The 20,425-nt window shown below is 64.1% G+C and overlaps 1 protein-coding gene across 3 annotated transcripts in view; it reads left to right on the plus strand.

Moving 5' to 3' along the window:
- Positions 1–20,425, plus strand: part of KCNN3 (potassium calcium-activated channel subfamily N member 3) — a 114,962-nt gene that overhangs the window by 21,428 nt on the left and 73,109 nt on the right. For all 3 annotated transcript variants that reach the window (XM_082703575.1, XM_082703574.1, XM_082703573.1), the window contains exon 2: positions 10,417–10,512. In XM_082703575.1, coding sequence (XP_082559701.1) covers positions 10,417–10,512 — 96 coding nt within the window. The remainder of the gene's footprint in view (positions 1–10,416; positions 10,513–20,425) is intronic.

The following is a 20,425-nucleotide window of genomic DNA, read 5'->3' on the forward strand; positions in this document are numbered from 1 at the left end:
TGGGGCTGGAAGGGGAAGGTCTGTGGTGTGAGTGAGGCCGGGGAGGGCAACAGGAGCCCAGTCACGCAGGGGCCTTGCTCAGGGGGACCCACCCCCGTCCTGTGGGCCCTGGAGACGCGAGGCGGGTCGCCGCCGGGCGTGCAGGGCTCAGGGCCTCCGGAGCGACCATCCGGGTCTGGACCCAGCTGCTGGGTGACTTGGGCCCAGACCCCAGTGCGGACATTGTCTGTCCACCTCTGGCCACCTGAGCCGTGTCTGCTGGATGTCGCCGCGCACAGCTGGCGGCAGCTGGAGGGAGCAGGCAGAGTTCCCCAGGAAGGATGTGCCCTCTGACCCCGATGGCTCGCACTGCCTGGCCCTTTCCAGACCGCAGAACGCCCTTCTGGCTCCCCCAAGCCCAGGGCCCAGCTGGGCTTCTTCAGCGAGACCATCCGTCCGGCTGGGCGTCCCGGCTGCTGGCCCCCTGGTGACACCAGCAGCTGGTCTGGGGAGGCGGCCCGGAAGCTGGGGCCACGTCATGTGCCTGGACGAGCCGTCCTGCCCCTGAGCTAATGGCTGAGGCTTTGCCTGTTGCCCTCTGTGCTGGGGGCTCAGGGGCCCGGCGTCCGCTCCTGCCCGGGGCCCCAGCCCCTCGCCAGCGGTGCCGGGACGGCTGTGGGCGGGAGGTCAGGTTCTCGTCCAGGAGCACTGCTTCTCCCTCGGTCAGAGCTTCCCAGGGCGAGGAGCCGGCGTGGGGGCTGCCCGGGGTTCCGGTTTTCCTCGCCTGTGCTCACAGCTGTTACGTGTAAAGGCTGAAACCGCGTGTTCTAGGCAAGTGAGTATCCGTTGAGTCTGTGGGATGAGCAAAGTGTCGGTGGCTCCAGGCCGCCCTCCCCCTCCACCCCCGCCACCTCCTGCCAGTCCCACGTGCGCGGCCTGGATGGCCGGACCTGTGATGGGGTCGTTCCTTGTGCTTTGCCCTCCTGTCACTTACTCGCTCATCAAGTATTTACTGAGTATCAGGTCACGGGGACAGAACTAGGATAGCTCCGAGTCGGGGATGACCCCCCCATGGGAGCCGAGGCGCTGCGGGGTCTCGGGGGCCCAGCACGGAGTGTGGTTCAGACCTGGAACTGCAAGCTGACAGTCGCCAACCCTGTCCCTGGGAAACAGGGGCACAGCTGTGGGGTGGCCGGGGCAAGGGGGCACGGCCGAGGGGACCCAGCTGGTGCCTGGACCGTCCTTGGTCCCTGCTATGGGTCCCAGCCACAGCCAGAGAGGACCCCTCAGAGGGACAGGCCCCGGGCGGGCTCGACCCCACCCTGGCAGGCTGTGCCCAGGGCTGCTCCCACCCCCTGGTGGCACAGTTTCCCATCTGTAAACTGAGGCTTAGGGCTGGAGGAGGACCTCGGCCTTCTGCTCTGAGCCCACGTTCTGTGCCCAGCACAGGACACCGTCCATCTGGGGCAGGAGCTCCTCAAGCGAAGGTGTCCCCATCTCACACCGAGAAATTCCCCGAGGGGCTGCGGGCGTCCTGCTAGCTCCTCGCCGGCCAGGCTCTCCCGGCTCAGCCCTGGGTGGAGGAGCTTGGGTCTCGTGTGGGTGCATCCTGGTGTGGACATACTCTCCCAGGGAGAGCCTTGAAGCTCTGCACAGACAGGCACCCAGTCCGCCTCTTCTGGGCCCGCGGAGGAGCCAGCTCAGACAGGGGCAGGGGATGTGGCTCGCGGGGGGCCTGCTGCTGGAATGGGCGGCGCCTCTGGCCAAGGGTGGGCCAGAGTTTGGTGCCGGGTGGGAGAGGGGGCTTTGGGAAAGTGCCATGTGGCCTCTTCACAGCCTGGGTTGGGTCTGCGTCGCTTCCTCAACATCGTCCTGCACCTGCAGACAACTGGGGGCCTGTGCCAGCGGCCACGAGGCCCGGACCTGAGTTTCTGCAAAGCAGTTTTCCCGGTGCTGACCGGGGCCCGGGCCAGAGTACCCATTGTTCCGTGCTGACTGGTTTTTTTTCCAGACCGTTTCCCTTTGTTTATGTTTAAGCTCTTCTATTTTTAAGCTAAAACAAGATGGAGAACGCACAGTAGGTCGGGGTTGTTCTCCCTGATTTGCTCTGAATTAACCACGGGAGAAGTGCCGCCCCCAGACCAGGTGGAGCCCCTTGGAGGGATGGCAGGGGGCTCAGATGGGGCCCGACGTCAGGCGGCCGGGACGGGACGGGGGGCAACGCTAGCCCAGCCTCAGAAGACTCAGGGCCAGATGAGCGGATTTTGCTACTGGTGTGTGGCCTGGAGCAGATCAGGAGAGAGCTCTTCTCTGCACCTCATTTCCTTGCTGGGAAAGGGGGAGTGGGGCTAGGTGACCTAGAGGGCCCCCTCCAGCTCAGTCTGTGCACCCGGGGTGGGACACTGCTGTGGGAGGGGGGAGGGGGTGCTGTCCTCAGCGTCCTGCTGCTGGCAGCCCGGCCCGGGGGCACACAGGGGCGCACGGTGTGGGGGGCGGAGTGCGGACAGGGCTGATTCTTACCTGGGACGCTCCGATCAGCCCCCGGAGACGTCCGTGCAGCCAGCCCCGCCGTGGGTTTCTCACCACGTGGGATTCCTGGGGACCTTGAGATTTTCAGCCCAAACATTGCCAGGCTCAGGGAACACTTTGCGCATGTGGACGGGCTTGCCTCGGGCACCCAGCTGGGAGTGGGCAGTGGGGTCGTCGGATGAGGCCGGAAGTCCTGAGATCCTAGCGTTGCTTCTGCCCCGGCCGGAGAGGTGGGACTGTGGGCAGAGGAGGGGAGGGAGGGACGGGGGTGGGCGGGGGTGGTCTGCAGCCCCCCCCCCCCCCCCCCCCCCGTGCCTCCAAGACCAGCATGAGCTTTCCTCCCCCGGGGGCGCAGCTTTCCTCTCAAGTCACTTGCATCTGAGGGCGAACCCCTCGGTTCGTGGCCATGGGCTGACCCAGGGCTCCCGCAGCTCTGTGAGCCGGGCTGGCCGTCCTGGGGCAGGTGGGAGGCGCTGGGCCAGGCTGGAGCCCCGTGTGTGCACACAACCTCCCGCGAGCGAAGTGATTTCCTTCCGTTTTATTGGTTTGGGTCCCGGTGGGCTTAAACAAGAGCACATGAAACGACTCTGAAGCCAGCCGTCGAGGAAGTGTGGTTCTTTGTTCAAACATTCGAGAACACTTCAGAAGGCAGGGGCTTCTGCCGGCTGGCAGAGCCGTGGGGGCACGGTCTTGGTCTTGGCAAGGGGAGCGGTGCTGTCTGTCCAGAGGGATGGAAAGGGTTCTGTCCCGCCTGGGGCAAAGCAAGGTCACGTGGTCCTCTCTGACTTGGGACCCTGAGACCGTCGGGACTGACGCTCCCCAGAGCCTCTCCTGGGATGCGGGTGTGCGTCAGCCCCCGCCGGAGAGGAGCAGTGGTGGGTGTGCACCTTGCAGGGCGGGAGTGGGGGCGGCGCCCGCAGGCCAAGGGCTCTCACATTTCCCGGGCAGGGGCAGGCAGAAGACCGGCAGGAGGGTTTACTGGAGAAGGAGACGCAGCGGCCGGGGGAGAAACTGGGAGGTGATGTCCGAGACAGGGATCCGCTGATGGAGAGTGTGAAAACTCAGCGTGGTTTTATTTTCAAAAGCAGAGAAGAGGGGGTGGGCAGCCTAGCACCCAGGTTCTAAGCCTTGTTTCGACCCTGGCTGGTGCTGCATGGGTGCTGAGCCAGCCTGTGCTCACCGCGTCCTCACACTGAGTGAAACCTGCGTGGCTGGCCGGTCTCCAAGGATGCCTCTGGACGTGGCGTTTTGTGCCTGGGGCAGGGTCCTGCTGATCCAGGACTCCCGTGCTGGCGTCTCCAATACTTCTGTCAAAATGGGGCTTTGTTTGTTTCTTTACTGGGTGCAGAGCACCTGAGAAGACAGAATCCATGTCTTTGAGAAAGTCAGAGCCTTCCAAAGTAGTGATGGGGAGTGAGTTCCCTGTCCCCGGAGGTAATCAAGTAGACTGACCACATGCCAGGACTCTCACAGAGAGTCCTGTGTTATTTAACTTCATGGCTTTTGAGTTTCCTTTTTTAACAGGGTTTATTTATTCATTTATTTATTTAAGAGTTTGTTTATTTATTTGACACAGACACAGGGAGAGAGGAACACAGGCAGGGGGAGTAGGAGAGGGAGAAGCAGGCTTCCCAACGAGCAGGGAGCCGGATGCGGGGCTCGATCCCAGGACCCTGAGATCATGACCCGAGCCGAAGGCAGACGCGCAATGACGGAGGCCCCCAGGTGCCCCTTGAGCTTCCTTTTCACTCCAAGATTCCGGGGATCCACACACCTGGCTGGCAGTTTGTCCTGAGGCCTGGGGTGGTGCCCAGCTTTCTGGAATTGTCTTGTGCCTCTGGAGCAGCAGTTCCCATCCCTGTCCTGCACGTTTTCAGATGTCAGTACCCAGGAATCAACTGTTCAGCCGTGGCCCCAACGTCCCTCAGTTCTAGAGCGGGCCTGGCTTCTGGGGCCCGGTGGCTTCTCTCGGGCCCCGCGCTGCCTGGAGATCTTGGGGGATTGACCCCGGGTCTCACTCTGCCTTGGCGTGGAGGTCCCTCCTGGGGCTGCGGGGACGGACCCTTACACACCCACCGCCCGGCAAACATTTGTCAAGGGCTTCCCTTGGGGGCCAGCTGTCGGCTGCCTTCGGAAGGACCTCCCCGTGCAGAGCCAGACCGGCACGAGGCAGGGATGGAACGTTGCACTGAACCGCATGGAACCTTTGTCCGTGATGTGAGTGGGCAGGAAGGTGGACCATGGACCAGCGTGGTTTGGAGAACGCGCCCTGCTGGCCCCTGTCGGCTCAGACCTCACAGAGGAGACTGGTTCCCTCACTGGAGTCATGTCTGTGGCCTTGGGAGGGACCCGTCGGACTCAGGATTTTAGTATCATCGTCTCCCAAATGACCTTTTTCCTTCCTTGGGGCATCAGGCAGGGGAGAGCCGGGGCCAGGGTGGGTCATCTCTTAACTGGTGTCTGGGCCGTCGTGCTGGCTTCACCAAGCGCCACGGTCCCTCTGCTCAGACCCGAATGTCCTTGTTCCTCAGCGCCTGGTGTCCTTAGACGTCAAGCTCCATCTCCTTCTAGGGATGACTGAGTGGAGGCCACGGAGAAGTGCCCCAGGCCAACCTGACCTGGTGGGTGCTATTTTGGGACCGCGGCCCTCCCCACACTGGGCCAGCCCTGGCCATGCCTGTTGGGATGCGTCCCTCCCCCAGCCCTGACCTGAGGCTGCCCCTGGTCCGTCGTGCCGGAAGGGGACGGGAGGGCCGCGGTGAAACGAGGGGCCTTGTCAGGGGCAGGTGAGACAGGTCCACGCCACCAGGAAGGCAGGGCCTGGACGGTCCGCGGGCCAGACTCCGGCTCCCCCGGGGCCCTGCCTCCTCCGTGCTCGGGTGGTGGGCGAGGGAGTGGGCATCCTGGGCCGGTCTAGAGACGCCCACTTGGAGGGTGGGCTGCTTGGAGGGTCCAGAGCAGGGGTTGCAGCACCTGGCTGTGTCTGCAAAGTCAGGACGCAAGTGGCCGTCTTCATTCAGAGTTAACACTTGGCTCGTCTTTGTGGACCTACGGTGTGCCTGGTGACACCCTAGGAGTGCATGAAGGGAGACCCCATCCTTCTGGGGCACGCAGGCCAGCTCGCAGCGGTGGGCTGCTGGGCTCCTGTGGCCGTGGCTGCGGGCTACCCCGTGGAGGTGCACTCAGGGAGGACGCGGGGCACCGGTGGGCGGGTGGGTGTTCCGGGCGCATCGCATCTGGGCCGGGAGCAGAGCTCCCCGAAACAGAGCCAGAATCCCCCAAGGACTGAGGACGGGGTGAGACGCTGTCTCCCATTGGTTGCGGGTCCGGGCCCCGCTCCTGGCCCCTGTCAGCTCACGGAGTCGCTGCTGGCATCTGGGCCGGAGGCGAGGGTGGCTGGTGCAGCCTCAACTCTGTGCCCCTCGGGAACATCCCTCAGGCACCCCAGACTCGGTGGGGGAGCGAGCCGGCTCAGAGCCTCTCCGTGGGGAAGGTGCTCTCCGCACTCCTCACTCACCTGCAGGGCGTAGGGTCAGGGTCAGGGTCAGGGTCAAGGGCCCCTTGTCACCGAGAGGGACGCCTGCAGGCCTCTTCCGTCCCCCTGGGCTTCTTGCCTGTTTCTGAGCATCCTAGCCCGGCTTCTCTGGGCCCTCCCCAGCTGCCCCGTCCCCGGCCTGGTGGGATCCCGGCTCAGTGGGTTGGGGTGGAGGGGGTGGGGAGCCCCTGGCGTTTTACAGGTGCCCGGCGCAGGGCCTGGCCATGGCTGAGCGCTCAGGAAACGCTTGCAGGGTGGACGGAGGAGTGAAGGAAGGTTTGGGCCCCGCAGACAGCCGGTGCGGGGGAGCGTCGTGGTGCCTGTCACAGCCTCGAGTCGCTGGCCCGGGAGGTGCGCCGGGGCCCGGACGGCCCGGAGCGCCGGGGGAGGGGCCTGAGTTTGGCCAGGAGCCCCGCGGGGCACCGCCATGAAGGACGGAGAGTGGGCAGACGCCGTCCTGGGGCAGGGGCAGGAGGGCCGAGGGAGGGGCAGGGGTGCAGAGCACGGCACCCAGGAATCCAGGCTTCCTGCGCCCCAGGGCTGGTTCCGACGTGCGCCGCGTTCCGGAGCGTGTCTGACCGGGTCAGCCGGTCCAGAGCTGGAGGTCACGCTGGCGCCGAGCGGCCGTCGGTTTACAGCCTCTCCGGGAGGCTGAGGGAAAGGTGACCTTCTAGAGGAGAACCTCTCTGCAGCTACGGTTTCCGGGGTGGAGGGAGGCGTGCAGAGCTTCGTTCAGCACATGCCAGTGTTAGATGACGTCCCCCGCCCCGGGGTCCTGGCTGGTGACAGAAACCACGGGGCGACCACAGATGCAGGAACACGCACGCACGCTTGGGGGGCGTCTGCTCGGCTGGGGGGTCCCCTGCGCGCTCTTCCCTTGGTGAGCCTCAGGTCCGTCCCCTGGGACTCCAGTTTTCTCTTGTTTTCAAGTATCGCCAACAGTCAAACACATTTAGGACTCCAGCGTCTCTGGGAAGATCTGCCGTCGCCACTACAATCGTGCCCCGTGTTTGGAGGCCACGAGGCTGGGCAGAGACGGGGAACACACACTCCCTCACCCTCCACGGTGCCGTGGGCCAGCCGGAGTCCTCGGCAAAAGGTCACAGCGTGTGGAGGGCTCGCCGGTGGGTAGGGGCCCCCCACGGGAAGGCGGCGCCCCCCCCAGAAGTCTCGTCTGAAGCCCCGATGGGTGGCCGATGGGTGGCCGTCATCAGTCTCCGCGAGGACGGCGGAGCGGTCTCGGGCGGCAGGGAGGACCGGTCTGTGGAAAGTCCAGTCAACGGCTGAAATCTGGGCTAGTTGTGTGACCTTGGCGAAGTCACCTTGTCTCCCCGACTCTGACACAACGGAGATGTCATGGCCTGGTCTGTGGGGGCACCCGGCGCGCGGTGGGTGGAGAGCAAAGTTCCAGAAGCCCTCGTCAAGCCCCTGTTGTGCGCGGCGCTCTCGGGACGGCAGGCTCCCCCCGGCTGGCTGCAGGGTGGCTCGCGACGGCCCGTGCGCCCCGACGCTCTGTATCGTGCGATGCTGTAGTCTCAGTCGTTTTCAGGTTAGAAAAAGTAAAACAATTAAAAATAAGGGGAAGGACCATCTATGCGGCTTTGGTGTCGGGGTTTTTCACCGGGTAGCACAGGCTTTTCCTCTTCACGTACTCTTGACAGAAATGGTTTTAAGTGGCTACCTGGTGGCCCATTGCTGGCCACTTTCGAATGTATGTGACCACTCTGACAGCGCTGGGCATTTAGGAATAAATGGCTTTTAAAAGGATTCATCTGCAGGGATGTTTCTCCGCGTTCCTCTGTGCTGGGGTCACCGCTCCGTCGTGAAGAGCCCCGAGACGCCGAGGAGAGGGCTGGCACTCGTGGGGACCCCCTCCCAGCCTAGCAGCCCCTCGGCCCGTCTGGTGGGAGCCTGTGGGGCAAAGCGAGTGGCCGGTGCCCTATGGGGTGGGCGCAGCTGACTTGCCCACGACTGTCCCCCCAAGAACGGTATCGATTTCAAGCTTCGCTCGAGTTGAGGCAGCAAAGAAAAGGCAGAAATTCCACATTTTAGCAACTGGACGACATTTCTAGTCCAGCCAGACTTTGACATGTTTTCCAGCTACTAAAAAGTGTTGAGAGTTTATTTTTCATGGACACGTGGCAGAGAATGCCGGGGTCTGCAGGGAGGAGAGGGTCCCGCGGCTCCGGGACAAAGCTCGTCCCCCGTGGGGCTGGAGCTGACCAGAACCAAGGAGCGGGTGGAAGGCGCCTCTTATGTAAGGGCTTTGAGTTTTAGAACAAAAGGAAGAGGCCCAGAGGAGGGGCGGCAGCTCCTTTCCCTCCACCTCGTCCTCTAAAAATGATGGGAATAGACTCGGATTCAGATTTTAGTTCATTTCTGCCAAAAGAAATAAATGAGATGTTGAAATGTGCAGCTGATCCCGAGGCCTTCCCAGGGGAGGCGTGACGCTCCCCAGAAGCCTTCTGAGCCCTTGGAGGGAGAAGTTCGGGCCATTTCCGGCTCACGAGCAGGGAGAGCCGGCCCCTGTCAGGATGATCGCCTCGTCCCGAAGCGGCCGGGGCAGGGCTCAGTAGGTCGGACCTCGAGGCTTGGGTGGTGTTTCCAGCACCCAGTCCTGCTCTCAGAGATGGGAACCTTCCCCAGGGCGTCCGGAGGCCCTGTCCATGTGTGGAGCCAGCGGCCGCCGGCTCTGCACTGCGGTGTGGACCACAGAGCCTCCGTGGAAACTGGCTGAGGTGTAGACGGTCCTCGGGGCAGTGTGGATGGAGGGCTCCTGGTTGGGGAGCCTGCGCGGCACCCAGACTGGGGCCTGTGCAAGAGCAGATCGGCGGAAGCTTCCAGCTGATCACCCCCTAGTCGCGCAGGGCCCCAGCAGTGAGAAGGGCTGAACCGTCCGAGGGAGCAGGCAGGAGGGAAGGTTGTGTTCATTCTCCTTGGGTCCCCAGCGCAAAGCGGGGCCCAGCCAGCCACTGTACCAGATGCCTGCAGGGGGGCGGCAGACCCAGGGAGAGCTTCTTGCTGTCTCGGCCTGCGGGGGGAGGGCTGGGGAGCACGGGGCCACTGCGGGTCCGGGGCCTCTCCGACCCCCGAGCTTGCCCAGCTGGACGCCACCACCTAACCCTGCAGACCCGAGCCGCTGTCCCTCTGCCTTTGAGCGCGTCCAGGGTGGTCTGTCCCCTCCGGCCGTGGTGCCCTCCCCAGCCCTGTGGGGCCTCACTTGGCCGTTCACCGTCTCCTAGTTGGGAGACGCCTCCCACGACCAGGGCTGCCATTGGGATCTGCTCCCGTGGGTCCCACCTCGCTCCTGCTTGTTTCTCATCGCAAAAGGGCCGGGAGTCTGAGGGCAGGGCTCTGGGTGCGAGTCAGAAACCTTGGCTTTGAACCCGGGCCCAAGCCACTCACCCCTGGAGCCGCCTCCTGTAACGTCCAGTTGGGACAGAGGCCAAAGGCCATTGTGAGCACGGATGAGAGCAGCCATGTGCCGCCGCCTTGCACAGCAGAAGCTGCCTCGTAGAGCCACTGGCCGTGGGCGCGGGGCCGTTGCTGCCAGGCTGCGCATCTCAGGACTGAGCCCTCGGACCTGCCGCCTGGCCCACCGGCCCCCATCTTCCCGGGGGACCGGGCTCGTCCCTACCTCCTGGCTTCCCAATGTCCAGCAGGGCGCTGCGCCCCAGCCTGGACAGCTGACCCTGCTGGGCACAGGTCTGGAGACTTTACATCTCCAAACATGCCTTGTTCTTCCCGGCGGCCCTGGGAGGCAGGGTCTCACGTTACCCCCAATGGACACAGGGGACCGTTGGGGCAGAGCGAGGAGGAGCGGACAGCATGAGGTCACACAGCTGGGAAGGGGCCGTGTCCAGAGCCTGTGTGGCCCGGCGCTGGAAGAGGCAGTGAACACGGGGGCCCACCCCGGCCTGCCCCACCCCCTGCAGGGAGACCCGTCCTGGCTCCCCAGCAGCCTCTCTGCCACCCGTGCCTCCCTCCCTGCTCCTGACCTCACCTGGGGGGGGAGACCACCTGCAGGACATTCTAAGTCACGCGGACACCCCGCGTGGTCAGAGCCGGAAGGAGCCCAGGAGTCCTCTGGTTCAGGCTCAGAGAGGAGGGAGGCCCAGGCGGGCGACTCCCTGACTCCCTGACTGTGAAAAGCAGGGCAAGCAGGAGTCATGATCGCACGACGTAGGCGCACCGAGGCCGACTTCCAAACGCCTGCGAACTGAGCCCCAGGAATGCAAACAGGCTTGAGGCTGGGAGGGGGGTGCTCATCCCGAGGGACCCCTGGGCCGGGCCCCTGAGCCCCTCTCCCTTTGCAGAGCCCCGTGGCTGGCTCCTTCCTGACTGTCCTAATTCTCTTTCCGTTTCTCCCGCAGGACTCCATGTTTTCCTTGGCCCTGAAATGCCTTATCAGTCTGTCCACCGTCATCCTCCTGGGCCTGATCATTGCCTACCACACGCGGGAGGTCCAGGTACGTGCCGCCTCCCCCCGCCCCGAGGGCGTCGGACGTCAGGGCCCTTCCCTTCCAGGGTGGACCCTCACGAGAGAGGGAACTGGGGTTGCCCTGGGCCTTCAGAATGCTTGTGACGGCATCTTCATTTGGGGATCCCAGAGGCGAACATGGCCTCAGATCTGGGGGCTGCCCCGGTCAGGACCCTCACCAGGCAGTGTGAGAGCCCTGTGCTTTTTCTGTCTCTTGCCGGACAGTTCCAGGGCTTGAACCACCGACCTCCCGACCCGATCGAGGCAACCCCATCTCATGTCCCCATACACGCACACACACGCGTGTGCACACGTGCACGGCCCCAGATACCAGTAGCACTCTGCGTGTCTCAGTGGTGTGGCCTTTATGCCGCTGGACCCTGAAGGCTGGGGGGTGTCGCTTTCTCAGTGGAATGCGAGTCTGATGTGGGTAAGGGGCTGCTGTTTCTCACTGCTCAGAAGTGACTCGGCCCCCAGAGAAGTACCGGTTGGGCCTCTGGGTGCACATCCAGGCCGGAGACAGGCAGCCTCTCTGGGCCGGCGCCGGAGGCAGGACTGAGGAAATCTGCAGCAACTTCTCAGGACCCCGGCCCCCGCTGCCAGGCCCCTCCGCTGCAGGCTGGGTCATTCTAGAACTCCAGATGCTTTTCCTCCCATGCATGGGAGTCTGGACAGGATCCCCGTCCCAGGGCTGGGGGAGCGCCGCCAGCTCCACATCTGGGCTGCGGGCGACAGACGGACAAAGACCAGAGCTCACCGTCAGAAAACCTGGGCTGAGTCCCGGCTGGGACCTCGTCCCACAGTGAGTCCTTGGCCAGCCATGACCTTTCTCCGTCTGTCTGGAACACCTTTTGCAGAGGACAGGACAAGGAGTGCTCTGTGAGCCGGAAACGCCATGCAAATCTCGTCCCTGTTGTTGTGGGGCTTCTCAGATGGGGCCGGCTGCTCGGGCAGATGCTCTCAGAGGTGTCCGTGGCCCCGGGTTGGCTGGCCGGGCTCCCGGCTGTGGATGACCCGAGGACACAGGTCTGGAAGCCGCACCTCTCCGGGCTCACAGGCACTCAGACAGAACGTGTGCACTAGGGCTGCGTCTACACACCACCACGGTCTGTCAGGGGCTCGGAGCTGCGTGGAGCTGGGGGCCTTTGACCCTGACCGCTGTCCAGTCAGCCCCCCGCAGAGGCCACAACAGGCCGGAGGGCCCAGGTTCTCCCTTGGCCCAAACCAGCTGTGGGGCCCAGGGATTCCCTTGACCCCTCTGAACCGCGTTGTCATCTGGAGGGAGGCCATTTGCTACCTATCGACCTGGCCTGTGTGGAAGGTATCACCCAGGCTCAAGAGGAAAGCCAGAATCCCGGAGCTCAGCGGGGACCCCCACTTGAGGGAGAGGGGTGGGGAGCAGGCAGCAGCCTCTGCCCTACGCTGCGGTTCCCACTCCAGACGCCCCATCCTCTGATACCTGTGGGGTCCGTGTTCCCAGCTCGGGCTGCAGCCACGGCCTCAGCGCTGGCCCAGCCCGGCCCGGCCCAGGGCCCCAGCTCACTCGGTGCTCTCTCTGCTTTGCCCAAATTACGGGCAGTAGGGGACGCTGTTCTGGGCACTTATTTCGGCCTGGCCCTTACAGTTTGGAGAAACAAATTGAAACCGGTGGCACTGAGTCCTGGCTCGGACACCTCGGCCTGCATGACCTGGGGTCAGTGACAGCTTCTTGGGCCTCAGTTTCCCCATGTGAAGTATGGGTGTACCCTCACCCACTTTGCTGGACCCTGAGGGGGGTACCAGTGGAGTCCAGGGTAGGTGTTTATGAAATGGAAGCCGCTGGTCTTCCTGTGACCTCTTTCTGTGCCCCCCCAGGTGGACGACCCTCCCCCCTGCGGCCCCGCCTCCGCCCGGATTGCCCGGGCTCTCAGCCGCCAGAGCTGTGCCCCGTGGTCCCGGGCCCACCCCCAGGTCACGAGGGGAGTCACCAGCCCCTGGCTCCCTCTGTCCCCTTGCTTTCCCAGTGAAATGATTTGTGCGTGGAGCTGGACCCTCTCGCGCCCGAGGGACGCGGGCGGGTTTGGGTCCCGGCAGTCGGCACAGAGGCAGCCGGCTCCTGCGAGCTCCCGAGGACGCACCCTGCCCGACCACACTGCATTGCCTGTCTGGGTCTTTCTCCCCAGACTTAGGGATGGTGATGTCACGAGTCTTTGCTTGTCCAGGGGCCCACGGTAGCTGACAGAGCAGGGGTCTGTGGCGTCTGAGTGAAAGGGCCCTAGATTCCGAGCACGTGGGACTCTTCCTCGGCCTGTGGTCTTGGGCTTCGGTGTCCCCATCTGTTAAGCGGGACCCTAAGCGTCCTCCTTCCGTATTGCTCTGGTTTAGGTCTGGGCGCAGCAGCCGCTGGGGGAGGGCAGCGCTGGGAACACTGCAGGGGTGAGGCAGTGCGGGGAGGCCTCTGGGCCACAGGAAGCAGGGCGTGTGGCCCGGCTCCTCAGAGGGGCGGGGCTAGGGGCCTGTGCGAAGGGCGCCCACCGCGTCCGTTGGCCGCACCAGTTGCGGGGGATGTGACTCGGACACATGACCCTGTGGGCACGGCCCTCCCTGCCCTGGACACTCGCATCCGGGCCGGCCCTGGCGCGTGGGAGGCTGGGGTGCTCCTGGACTCGTTCCCCTCCTGTCAGTCCGGATGGCTTGTGTCTTCGAGGGAGAATTCTGGAACCGGGTAGCTCTTAACCCAACCCTGGCTCTCTGGAGCCTCGGGCTTGGAAGGCCCACCGAGGGGGCTCTCTGCTGGTGAAGGGTGGCTCTCCGTGATGGGCCGCGCGGGTTCTTGGAAAGTCTGCTCTCCACCGGGGGGCGGGGGGAGGGCCTTGCGGGGAACATCTGTTCGCCCGAGCAGGGGGAGTGGGGGTCTGGGGCTCCCACAGGGCAGCTCTGTCGCTGGAAGACGGCTGCCCCATTTCTCCTCGGGTTCTTCTGCTTGGCTTTCGGGGGCAGGGAGCGTTCAGAGCCTCAGGCATCTGTAACCTCAGCCCAGGAAAGATGTGCGCACATGAAAACAAGGCGTCTCATTTGTCTCCCTGGGGGAGCCCCAGCCGGGTCGGCATCACCCCCAGCCCCCGGCAGCGCCTGTCCCCGCCCTAGGGCTGCAGTGCTGCTGTTAGAGGCCACTGGCGCCCACGCACCAGACTCCTTCTTGTCCCCCGCTCTCGCACTGGCCTCCCACGCAGTGGGGTCCACTCTGTGCCGCATCTGGCACAGGAGCCCAGTGCCGGCGCTGGGAACCCCGCAGTCACCTTGGCTCCCGAAGTCGTGACCGCCCTTGAGCGAAGCCATGGCTCCCGCTAAGGTCTCTGGTTCCACCTGGAAGGCAGGGCAGAGGGCCGCAGGGAATGCGGACGGTTGGGTGGCCGGATGTGGGTTCAAATCAGGCTCTTTGTCACATTTTCGTGTCTCTGGTGGCCTTAAGGGAGTTACTTAATCCCTCTTAGCTGATTTCCTTTCTGCAAAATGGGGCTGATAATAGTGTCCACAACGAAGGGTTGTCGTGTGTTAGAGTTTGTGCAAAACAAACCAAGGCCTGGAGAGGGAAACGGCAGCGCGCCCCGCTGTCTCCAGGACAAGGTCGTCGGCGAGAGGACGTGGATCCAGGGAGGACGGAGCCCCAGCGGGAGGCTGTGTGCCCCGCTTGGTGATGACCTAACCCGGCAAGACGAGAGCCAGGGCAGGAAGGACTCTGCATGAGGAGTCGAGCAGAGAAACTGCCCAGACTTGGTCACCGGCTGGGAGGGAGGTGCTGTCTGCAGCGGGGGAGGAGTCTTCCTGCGGCTCAGGTAGCTCAGGGGCTGGCAGGGCCATTCAGACTGAAGCCCCAGGAGGAGCCAGGAGCTGGAGGTGGGCGTGATCACCAGGTCAGGTCTGGCAGGGGAGGGCAGGGAGGAGCACAGCTGTCTCCAGGCCTGGGCTGCAGAGGCCCCCAGTGCGGGGAGGGGGGCGGTGGTTGAGAGGAGAGACACGGCAGACCCCCCGAGGAGAAGGAACCGTCAGGGAGGCCCCAGGAGACCCGGAGGTCGAGGAGGTCGAGGTGCTGGGGACATGGGTCATGGGCTTTGGGCTGGGGCAGCCTCCCTGTGCCCCTCCTCCACTGGGGCAGTTGCAGGGCAGTGGTGGAGTGAGACGGGGAGTGCAGGCCGGTCTTGGAGCTAACTGGCTGGGTTGCAGGAGGCCAGAGTGGCAGCTGGACGCACTGCTCAGGGAGGGGTGTCTGGTCCGCTTTTACAGGGACTGCGTGTGTCGGTCCGCTGCCGGGAAGGGGCCAGTCGGGACGGGAGGGGCTGATGGGCAGGAGCCCGCAGGGGTCGGGCTCTCTAGGAGCGTAGGGGAGGCGGGGCTTGCTCTCGTGGGGAGGAGCCTGCAGGAAGGGGGGTGGGAGAAGCTGAGTGGGGGGGGGGCTTTCCGCCCTGGGGAGGAGGTGCCCTGGCTGGGAGCCTGGGGCCGGGGTGGGGGGCAGCTCCCCCATTCTGGAGGGAGGGGCAGAGCCTTGGTGAAGCCACCGGGCGGGAAGCTGCAGGGCCAGAGCAGGGGCAGAAAATTCACGCGTCCAGCCCCGCGTGCGCTGGAGCCTCAGAGGCGGTTACTCTGCCCGTGGCTGCGGGTCCCGTCCGAAGTCCAAGGACTGAGGCCGCCACTCTTGCTTGGGGGTGCGATCTCCTCCAGACCTTCCAGAGGCTTCTAGCCTGCTTTGGACCCGAGGAACACAAGGGCGGGAGCGAGATGGGGCCTCCAGCCGCTGGGTCGGGACACGGACCTGTGCAGTGGGACACTTGGGATCTGGCAAGTGTGTCTCAGCAGCTGTTTCCATTAAATGCCGGTAAGCTCTCGGCTTCAAATTGTGGGACATACATTATGTTCAAGAGAATGTCCCCTCACAGAGGAGCTCGCCTCCCGTGTCGTGTCAGGACCACAGGCCTGAGCGCCCTCCTGTGTGTGTCACAGGCCGCGCAGGGACATCGCCCTCTGGGCTGCGGGAGGCCTTCCTGGCCCAGATGCTTCGAGGCCCCATGCTGGATGAGTTGGTGGTGTCTCCCTCTGGGGAACAGGAGGACAGTCTAGGCGAAGTCTGGCTCCAGACCCTCACCCTCACTCTCTTGGTGGAAGAAGGCCCCCCCTGAACTCACCCCCCACTCCCAGGACTACCTGGTCAGATCCAGAAATAATGCAGGCCATTTCCTGCCTTTGGAGGCCGCTTGTCCTAGACCTTGACACACAGGGACCAGCCTAAGAAGTGCCATCACATGAGATATGTGTGACTCTGTGTGGTCACAGAGGGCAAGGTCGCAGGGAGATGAGGCTTTGGGTGAGTCCCATGTTCACCGGGAGCAGAGACCGGCCTGAGCATTCAGGGCAGTGGCGAACAGAGAGAGGGAAGGCATGTCTGTCCTCCAGGGAACACGGCGGGTGCCTGACCACAGTGCGTTGTGGCCTCTGTCCTCGAAGGCCTCTGGGGGACATTTCCTAGGGGTGGGTGTCTCTGGCTGGCTGGCTGATGGATTTCACTTGCCTTCACTGGCTCCAAGATGGGCCAGTGGCCCAGGCACTCCCTGAGACTCCAAGACCTCCAGGACTGCCCCCCGCCACCCTGGGCCGTGGGTGAGGAGCTAGGTTGTCGCTGGCTCCGACCCCTCCGTCGAGTGTAGCCCCGTTTAGTGTCGGCACCCGCTCCCTGCGGTGAGTCCGTGCAGAGGGGACGACGTGACTCACTGTTGTGTCCCGGAGCCGGAGCGCCTCCCAGAGCAGGTGTCCAGTGAGAGCAAGGAAAGGAATGAGGGTAGGCAGGCGACGCCTCCCCCTCATCCAGGAGAGCCAGGAGCCTCTGTGTGGCCAACTGGCCCCGTGGCCACAGCCCTGTTCTGGCCTCTGCGGCTGCGTGGCTCGGGGCCCGGGTCTGTGAGCCCGCCGGCCCTGTGGGGCGTCCTTCCCGACCCCCGTCACTGGTCCCTCCTCAACCCTGTGCCGCTGGCCACGGATTGCCATGGTGACCACACTGGCCTGGCAGTCTCCATGTGACATTTTAGGTTTATTTGCTAAATCTTTAAACCTTTGGGTTTAACCCTTCCTGCCCCAAAGAGGGCTTCCCTGCCCTGTGGCCCTCCCGGAGCCCACCGGGCCCGCCTGTGTTGTCTCAGACACTGCTACTGACTTTCTGTCGTGTCACCTAGAAATGTCGCTCTGTCTCAGTGCCTCAACAGGGCGCGTGCAGTGTCTGTCAGCAGGTTCGAAACCGTGGCCCTGGCAGAGCTTCAGTGACTCCAGCGGAGGCCTCTCGCCGGCTCCTCCAGAAGCTTCCTTAGCTCCGGGAGCCTGACACGGAGGGGGTGTCCTCTGCCTTTGAACCCTCGTGGGGCCCTGTCTCTGTGAGGGGCTATCCGGGTGGCCTTGCCCTTCTCCGGACCCCTGGCCTCTGTCCAGGAAGGGAGCTAACTCTCGCCTCCGGATAGCCTCCAACCTGAGACGGGGAAGACCACAGACCGTTCTTTGGCTCGAACATCTTAGAGTCTGAAGGGACTCCTGGTACGTCTCTTACAACTATGAACCGGCCTGACATCTAAAAGCTTTTAGGATAATTAGAGTCAGTGACCGGCCTCCCTTCCCAGTGCCAACTCCCGGTCGCCTTCTCTGAGGATGGACGTCTAATTGCCCGAGGCCCCAGGGCCCAGTGCCCAGCGACACGGCACATTTCGTGTCCCTGTGGGCCTGTGTGGGCCGCCCTTTCCCAGGGTGAATCCGTCCCATTTAGTGTCATCATTGCTACTGTCATTGCTACTAGGCCCCCAAGGTTCCCTGGCCTGTGTCTCCTCCTAGCTGCCCCGTGGCTGTCCCTGCTGTGCTGGTCACTGCGTGGGACATCGTGGGGATGCCGTGAATCTAAAGACAGCCAGCTCTCCGTGGATTGGGGGAGTGTCTCGTGTTCTGGACGGTTGTCACGCCGTTGGGCCGCCGAGAAGATTGTGACTGTTCTAGTGTCCCCAGAAAAAAGATGGTAAAATCACCACTGGTCGAATTCTCCAACACCCAGTCACTGGAGAAGACGAGCCGGGCCTGGTTTATCTCTGAATTAAAGAAGTCAGGACAGCTGAGTCGAGCAGGGCCCTCTTGCCCCGACCGTGGTACAGACACCGGCCTGGGGGGTGGTGGTGGGGTGCCAGGGCTGTGGTCCGTAGGCCACATCGTGAGTCTGTCCCTTCAGCACGTGGTGAACCACACGGAACACAACCTCCGACATTTTTACAGAGTGGACAGCCTCGTCTGTGAGTCCCGCACACGACTGTGCAGCTGACCCCGCCGTCCACCCCCAGAGCTGGCTTTGTCTTTTCCTATGTAACCTTACGCCACCATGGCCCATGGGCGTGGGCGCCCCCCCCAGGCCCCCGCTCCCGCCAGCTTGGCGTGCGCAGACATGAACCTGCCTCCCCTGTCCCCACTCACGGCCCTGCCGTGCCCTGACCCCCAGGTTAGATCGGGAAAGTGGTTTGTAATGTCACAGATGCCTGTGGCGTCCCCTCTGCTTGCTGATCTCGTGTGTGCCGGCTGTGCCCCTGTGACCGCAGGAAGGCCTCCTCACGGTGCCGGGAGGTGGGTTCTGTTACTGTCCCTGTGTGGGGGAAGCCAGCTGAGGCCTAGAGGCGAGCGACAGGCCCCGCGTTCTGTGGCGGGGAGGGGGAGGGCCGGAGCTGGGTCAGCCCTGCCCAGCCCTGTGAAGCCTCAGCGCCTCGGGGACAGAGCTCCGGCCCTGGACTGTGTCTCCTGTCTCCGCTCCCACAGGGCCCAAAGGCAGCCCGGAATTTGGGCTGAGCCAGGAGGACTGTCCAAAAATGGGCACAGGTCACCATGGCAGAGCCCAGGTGGATGGTGACCAGAATAGACCAGGCAGCAGCTCCTTGTCCCTCTGCCCTGGCCGCCCCTCTAGCAGGGACCCCAGCCTCTGCTCAGCTCCACGGGTCCCCTCTGCCTGTGAGAAGCCCCTTCCTTCTAGTTTCCCTGGGGTCCTCCCCTTGGGTCCAAGGCCAGCCGCAAGAGGAGGCCGGGCATGTTGAGGACAGCAGTAGCTGTGTGACTTGGGGCCTGGCGTCCCGTCCGATGCACCCCTGCCACGATGCAGCCTTCCTGGCTGGCTGGCCAGGCCCCCTCCTGGCTCTTGTTCTTTCCTGCCCCTGCCTTCCCAGGGCCCGAGAGCCGAGGCCTGCCTGGAGTGCAGCTGGCCTTCCCCTTAGACGCTGAGCCTCGGCCTGTCGGTGGCCGGGGCTGGGGACCAGGCTTCAGTGGCTTCTCCCCGCCCCCCCGTACCTCCTTGTCCTTCTGGCTGTCCTGTGGTAAGGGTCAGCAGCCTCACCCCCTAGCCTCCCCGGTTGGACTTGCCAGGGTCTTCTCCTCCCCAGATGAAACACCCCCGACCTCCCCGGCGTGGTTCGAAGCAGCCCTGTCTGCCTTGCCCCCCTGCTCCCCGCTCAGCCCACTTGGTCTGCACCTGCCAAGGCCTGCGAGCCGGTCAGTATGGAGCGCCATGCACCTGCTTTCGTGCTCTGTCCCTGCAGCCAAGGACAGTTGGCGCCCTTGCCTTGCTTCCAGCTTGGTTGTGAGCTCGGAATCTCGTGCTTATGAAAACGCGCCTGTCGCAGAGCTGCCAGGCCCCCGGCTCCGCGTCCCTGACCCCGGCTCCCACCCTTGCTTGCATAGCTGGCATTGTCGGGGGAAGCCTCGTCTTTGGTTTGCCTGTTCGGCAGCCCCCCACTTCCTCAGCTTGTCCGTCTCGCCTGTCCGGGTCCTGTCTGTGTGCTGGGGGTCCTCCTGCGCTTGACATGATCGTTTCATCCAAACCGTGGATAGAAACCTGGGGCCAGAAAGGGCATGTGGGGAGAGACTCTTCCAGTCCGTGGGTTAGAGACAGGAGGGACGGACAGACAGGAATTCAAGGATTTGCGGATCTTTCTTGTCCCAAGTGTTTTGTGGCCTCTGCTTCGGCTGTAGCTTTGTGCTCCCCGCAAGCCCACCCTCCCAGAAGAAGACCTGCTCTGCATTCCCGGAGCCACATTCCCTGCCGGGGAGGAGCTGTGAGCCGTGGGGTGGCCGCCGCCGCCAGTGGACCCGCCTGCCTGCAGGATAGGTCAGCACCGCGCCGCCCCACGAGGCTTCACAACAGCATGTTTCCACGACAGTCCCGAAGCCGCTCCCGGCCCCAGCCACCGGCCCGGCGTGACTGCTGACCTGTGGTCCGCAGGCCGCAGCCCCACGCCGGCATCCGCGGCCGGCCACGGCACGGCCACCCATTCTGACCGGGCGCAGGACGGCCGCGGTCGCTGGGCTGGGCTCTGCGAGGCCGCTCCGAGGGGCTGTGTTCGGCGTCGCCTCCTCGGGCCCCTGCCCTGGCTCAGTACCCCGCCTTTGTGCAGCTGGGGCGAGGCTCCTCCTGGCCCTCTCTGGTGCCTCTTGCCGGAATGTGCTAGAAACCTTGTTGGTTTGAGAGCAAAGAGAAATGATCACCACTGTGTGTGGAACTGGGGGAGGGGGTGGGCAGGGCACTGTTTGTCTTCCTGCTGCTGTTAGAAATAGCAACCGTCGTCTGCCGCCCGGAGGCCCGGACAAAAGGTGATTACTTCATTTGATTCTGAGCTATTGAAGGTCTGTTCTGAGCGGGGCACTGCAGAGACAGCAAGGTCCCTGCCCTAAACGGGCTTGTGATCGAACGGGGAGATAAGGCTCGAGTCCCACCACCGCCTTGGCCCGAGCGCTGGGGTGACGCAGGCGGCAGGTGTGGTGGGCACGGCACGGACCCCCGGGTGCCAGGCAGGCCGGTTGGGATGGGCCTCCAGGGCTGGGCAGAGCTCCTAGGCTCAGGTGGGACGAGGGGGGCTTTAGGGAAGGGG

The sequence above is a fragment of the Mustela nivalis genome (genome assembly GCF_964662115.1).
Source record: "Mustela nivalis genome assembly, chromosome: 16".
Lineage (NCBI taxonomy): Eukaryota > Metazoa > Chordata > Mammalia > Carnivora > Mustelidae > Mustela > Mustela nivalis.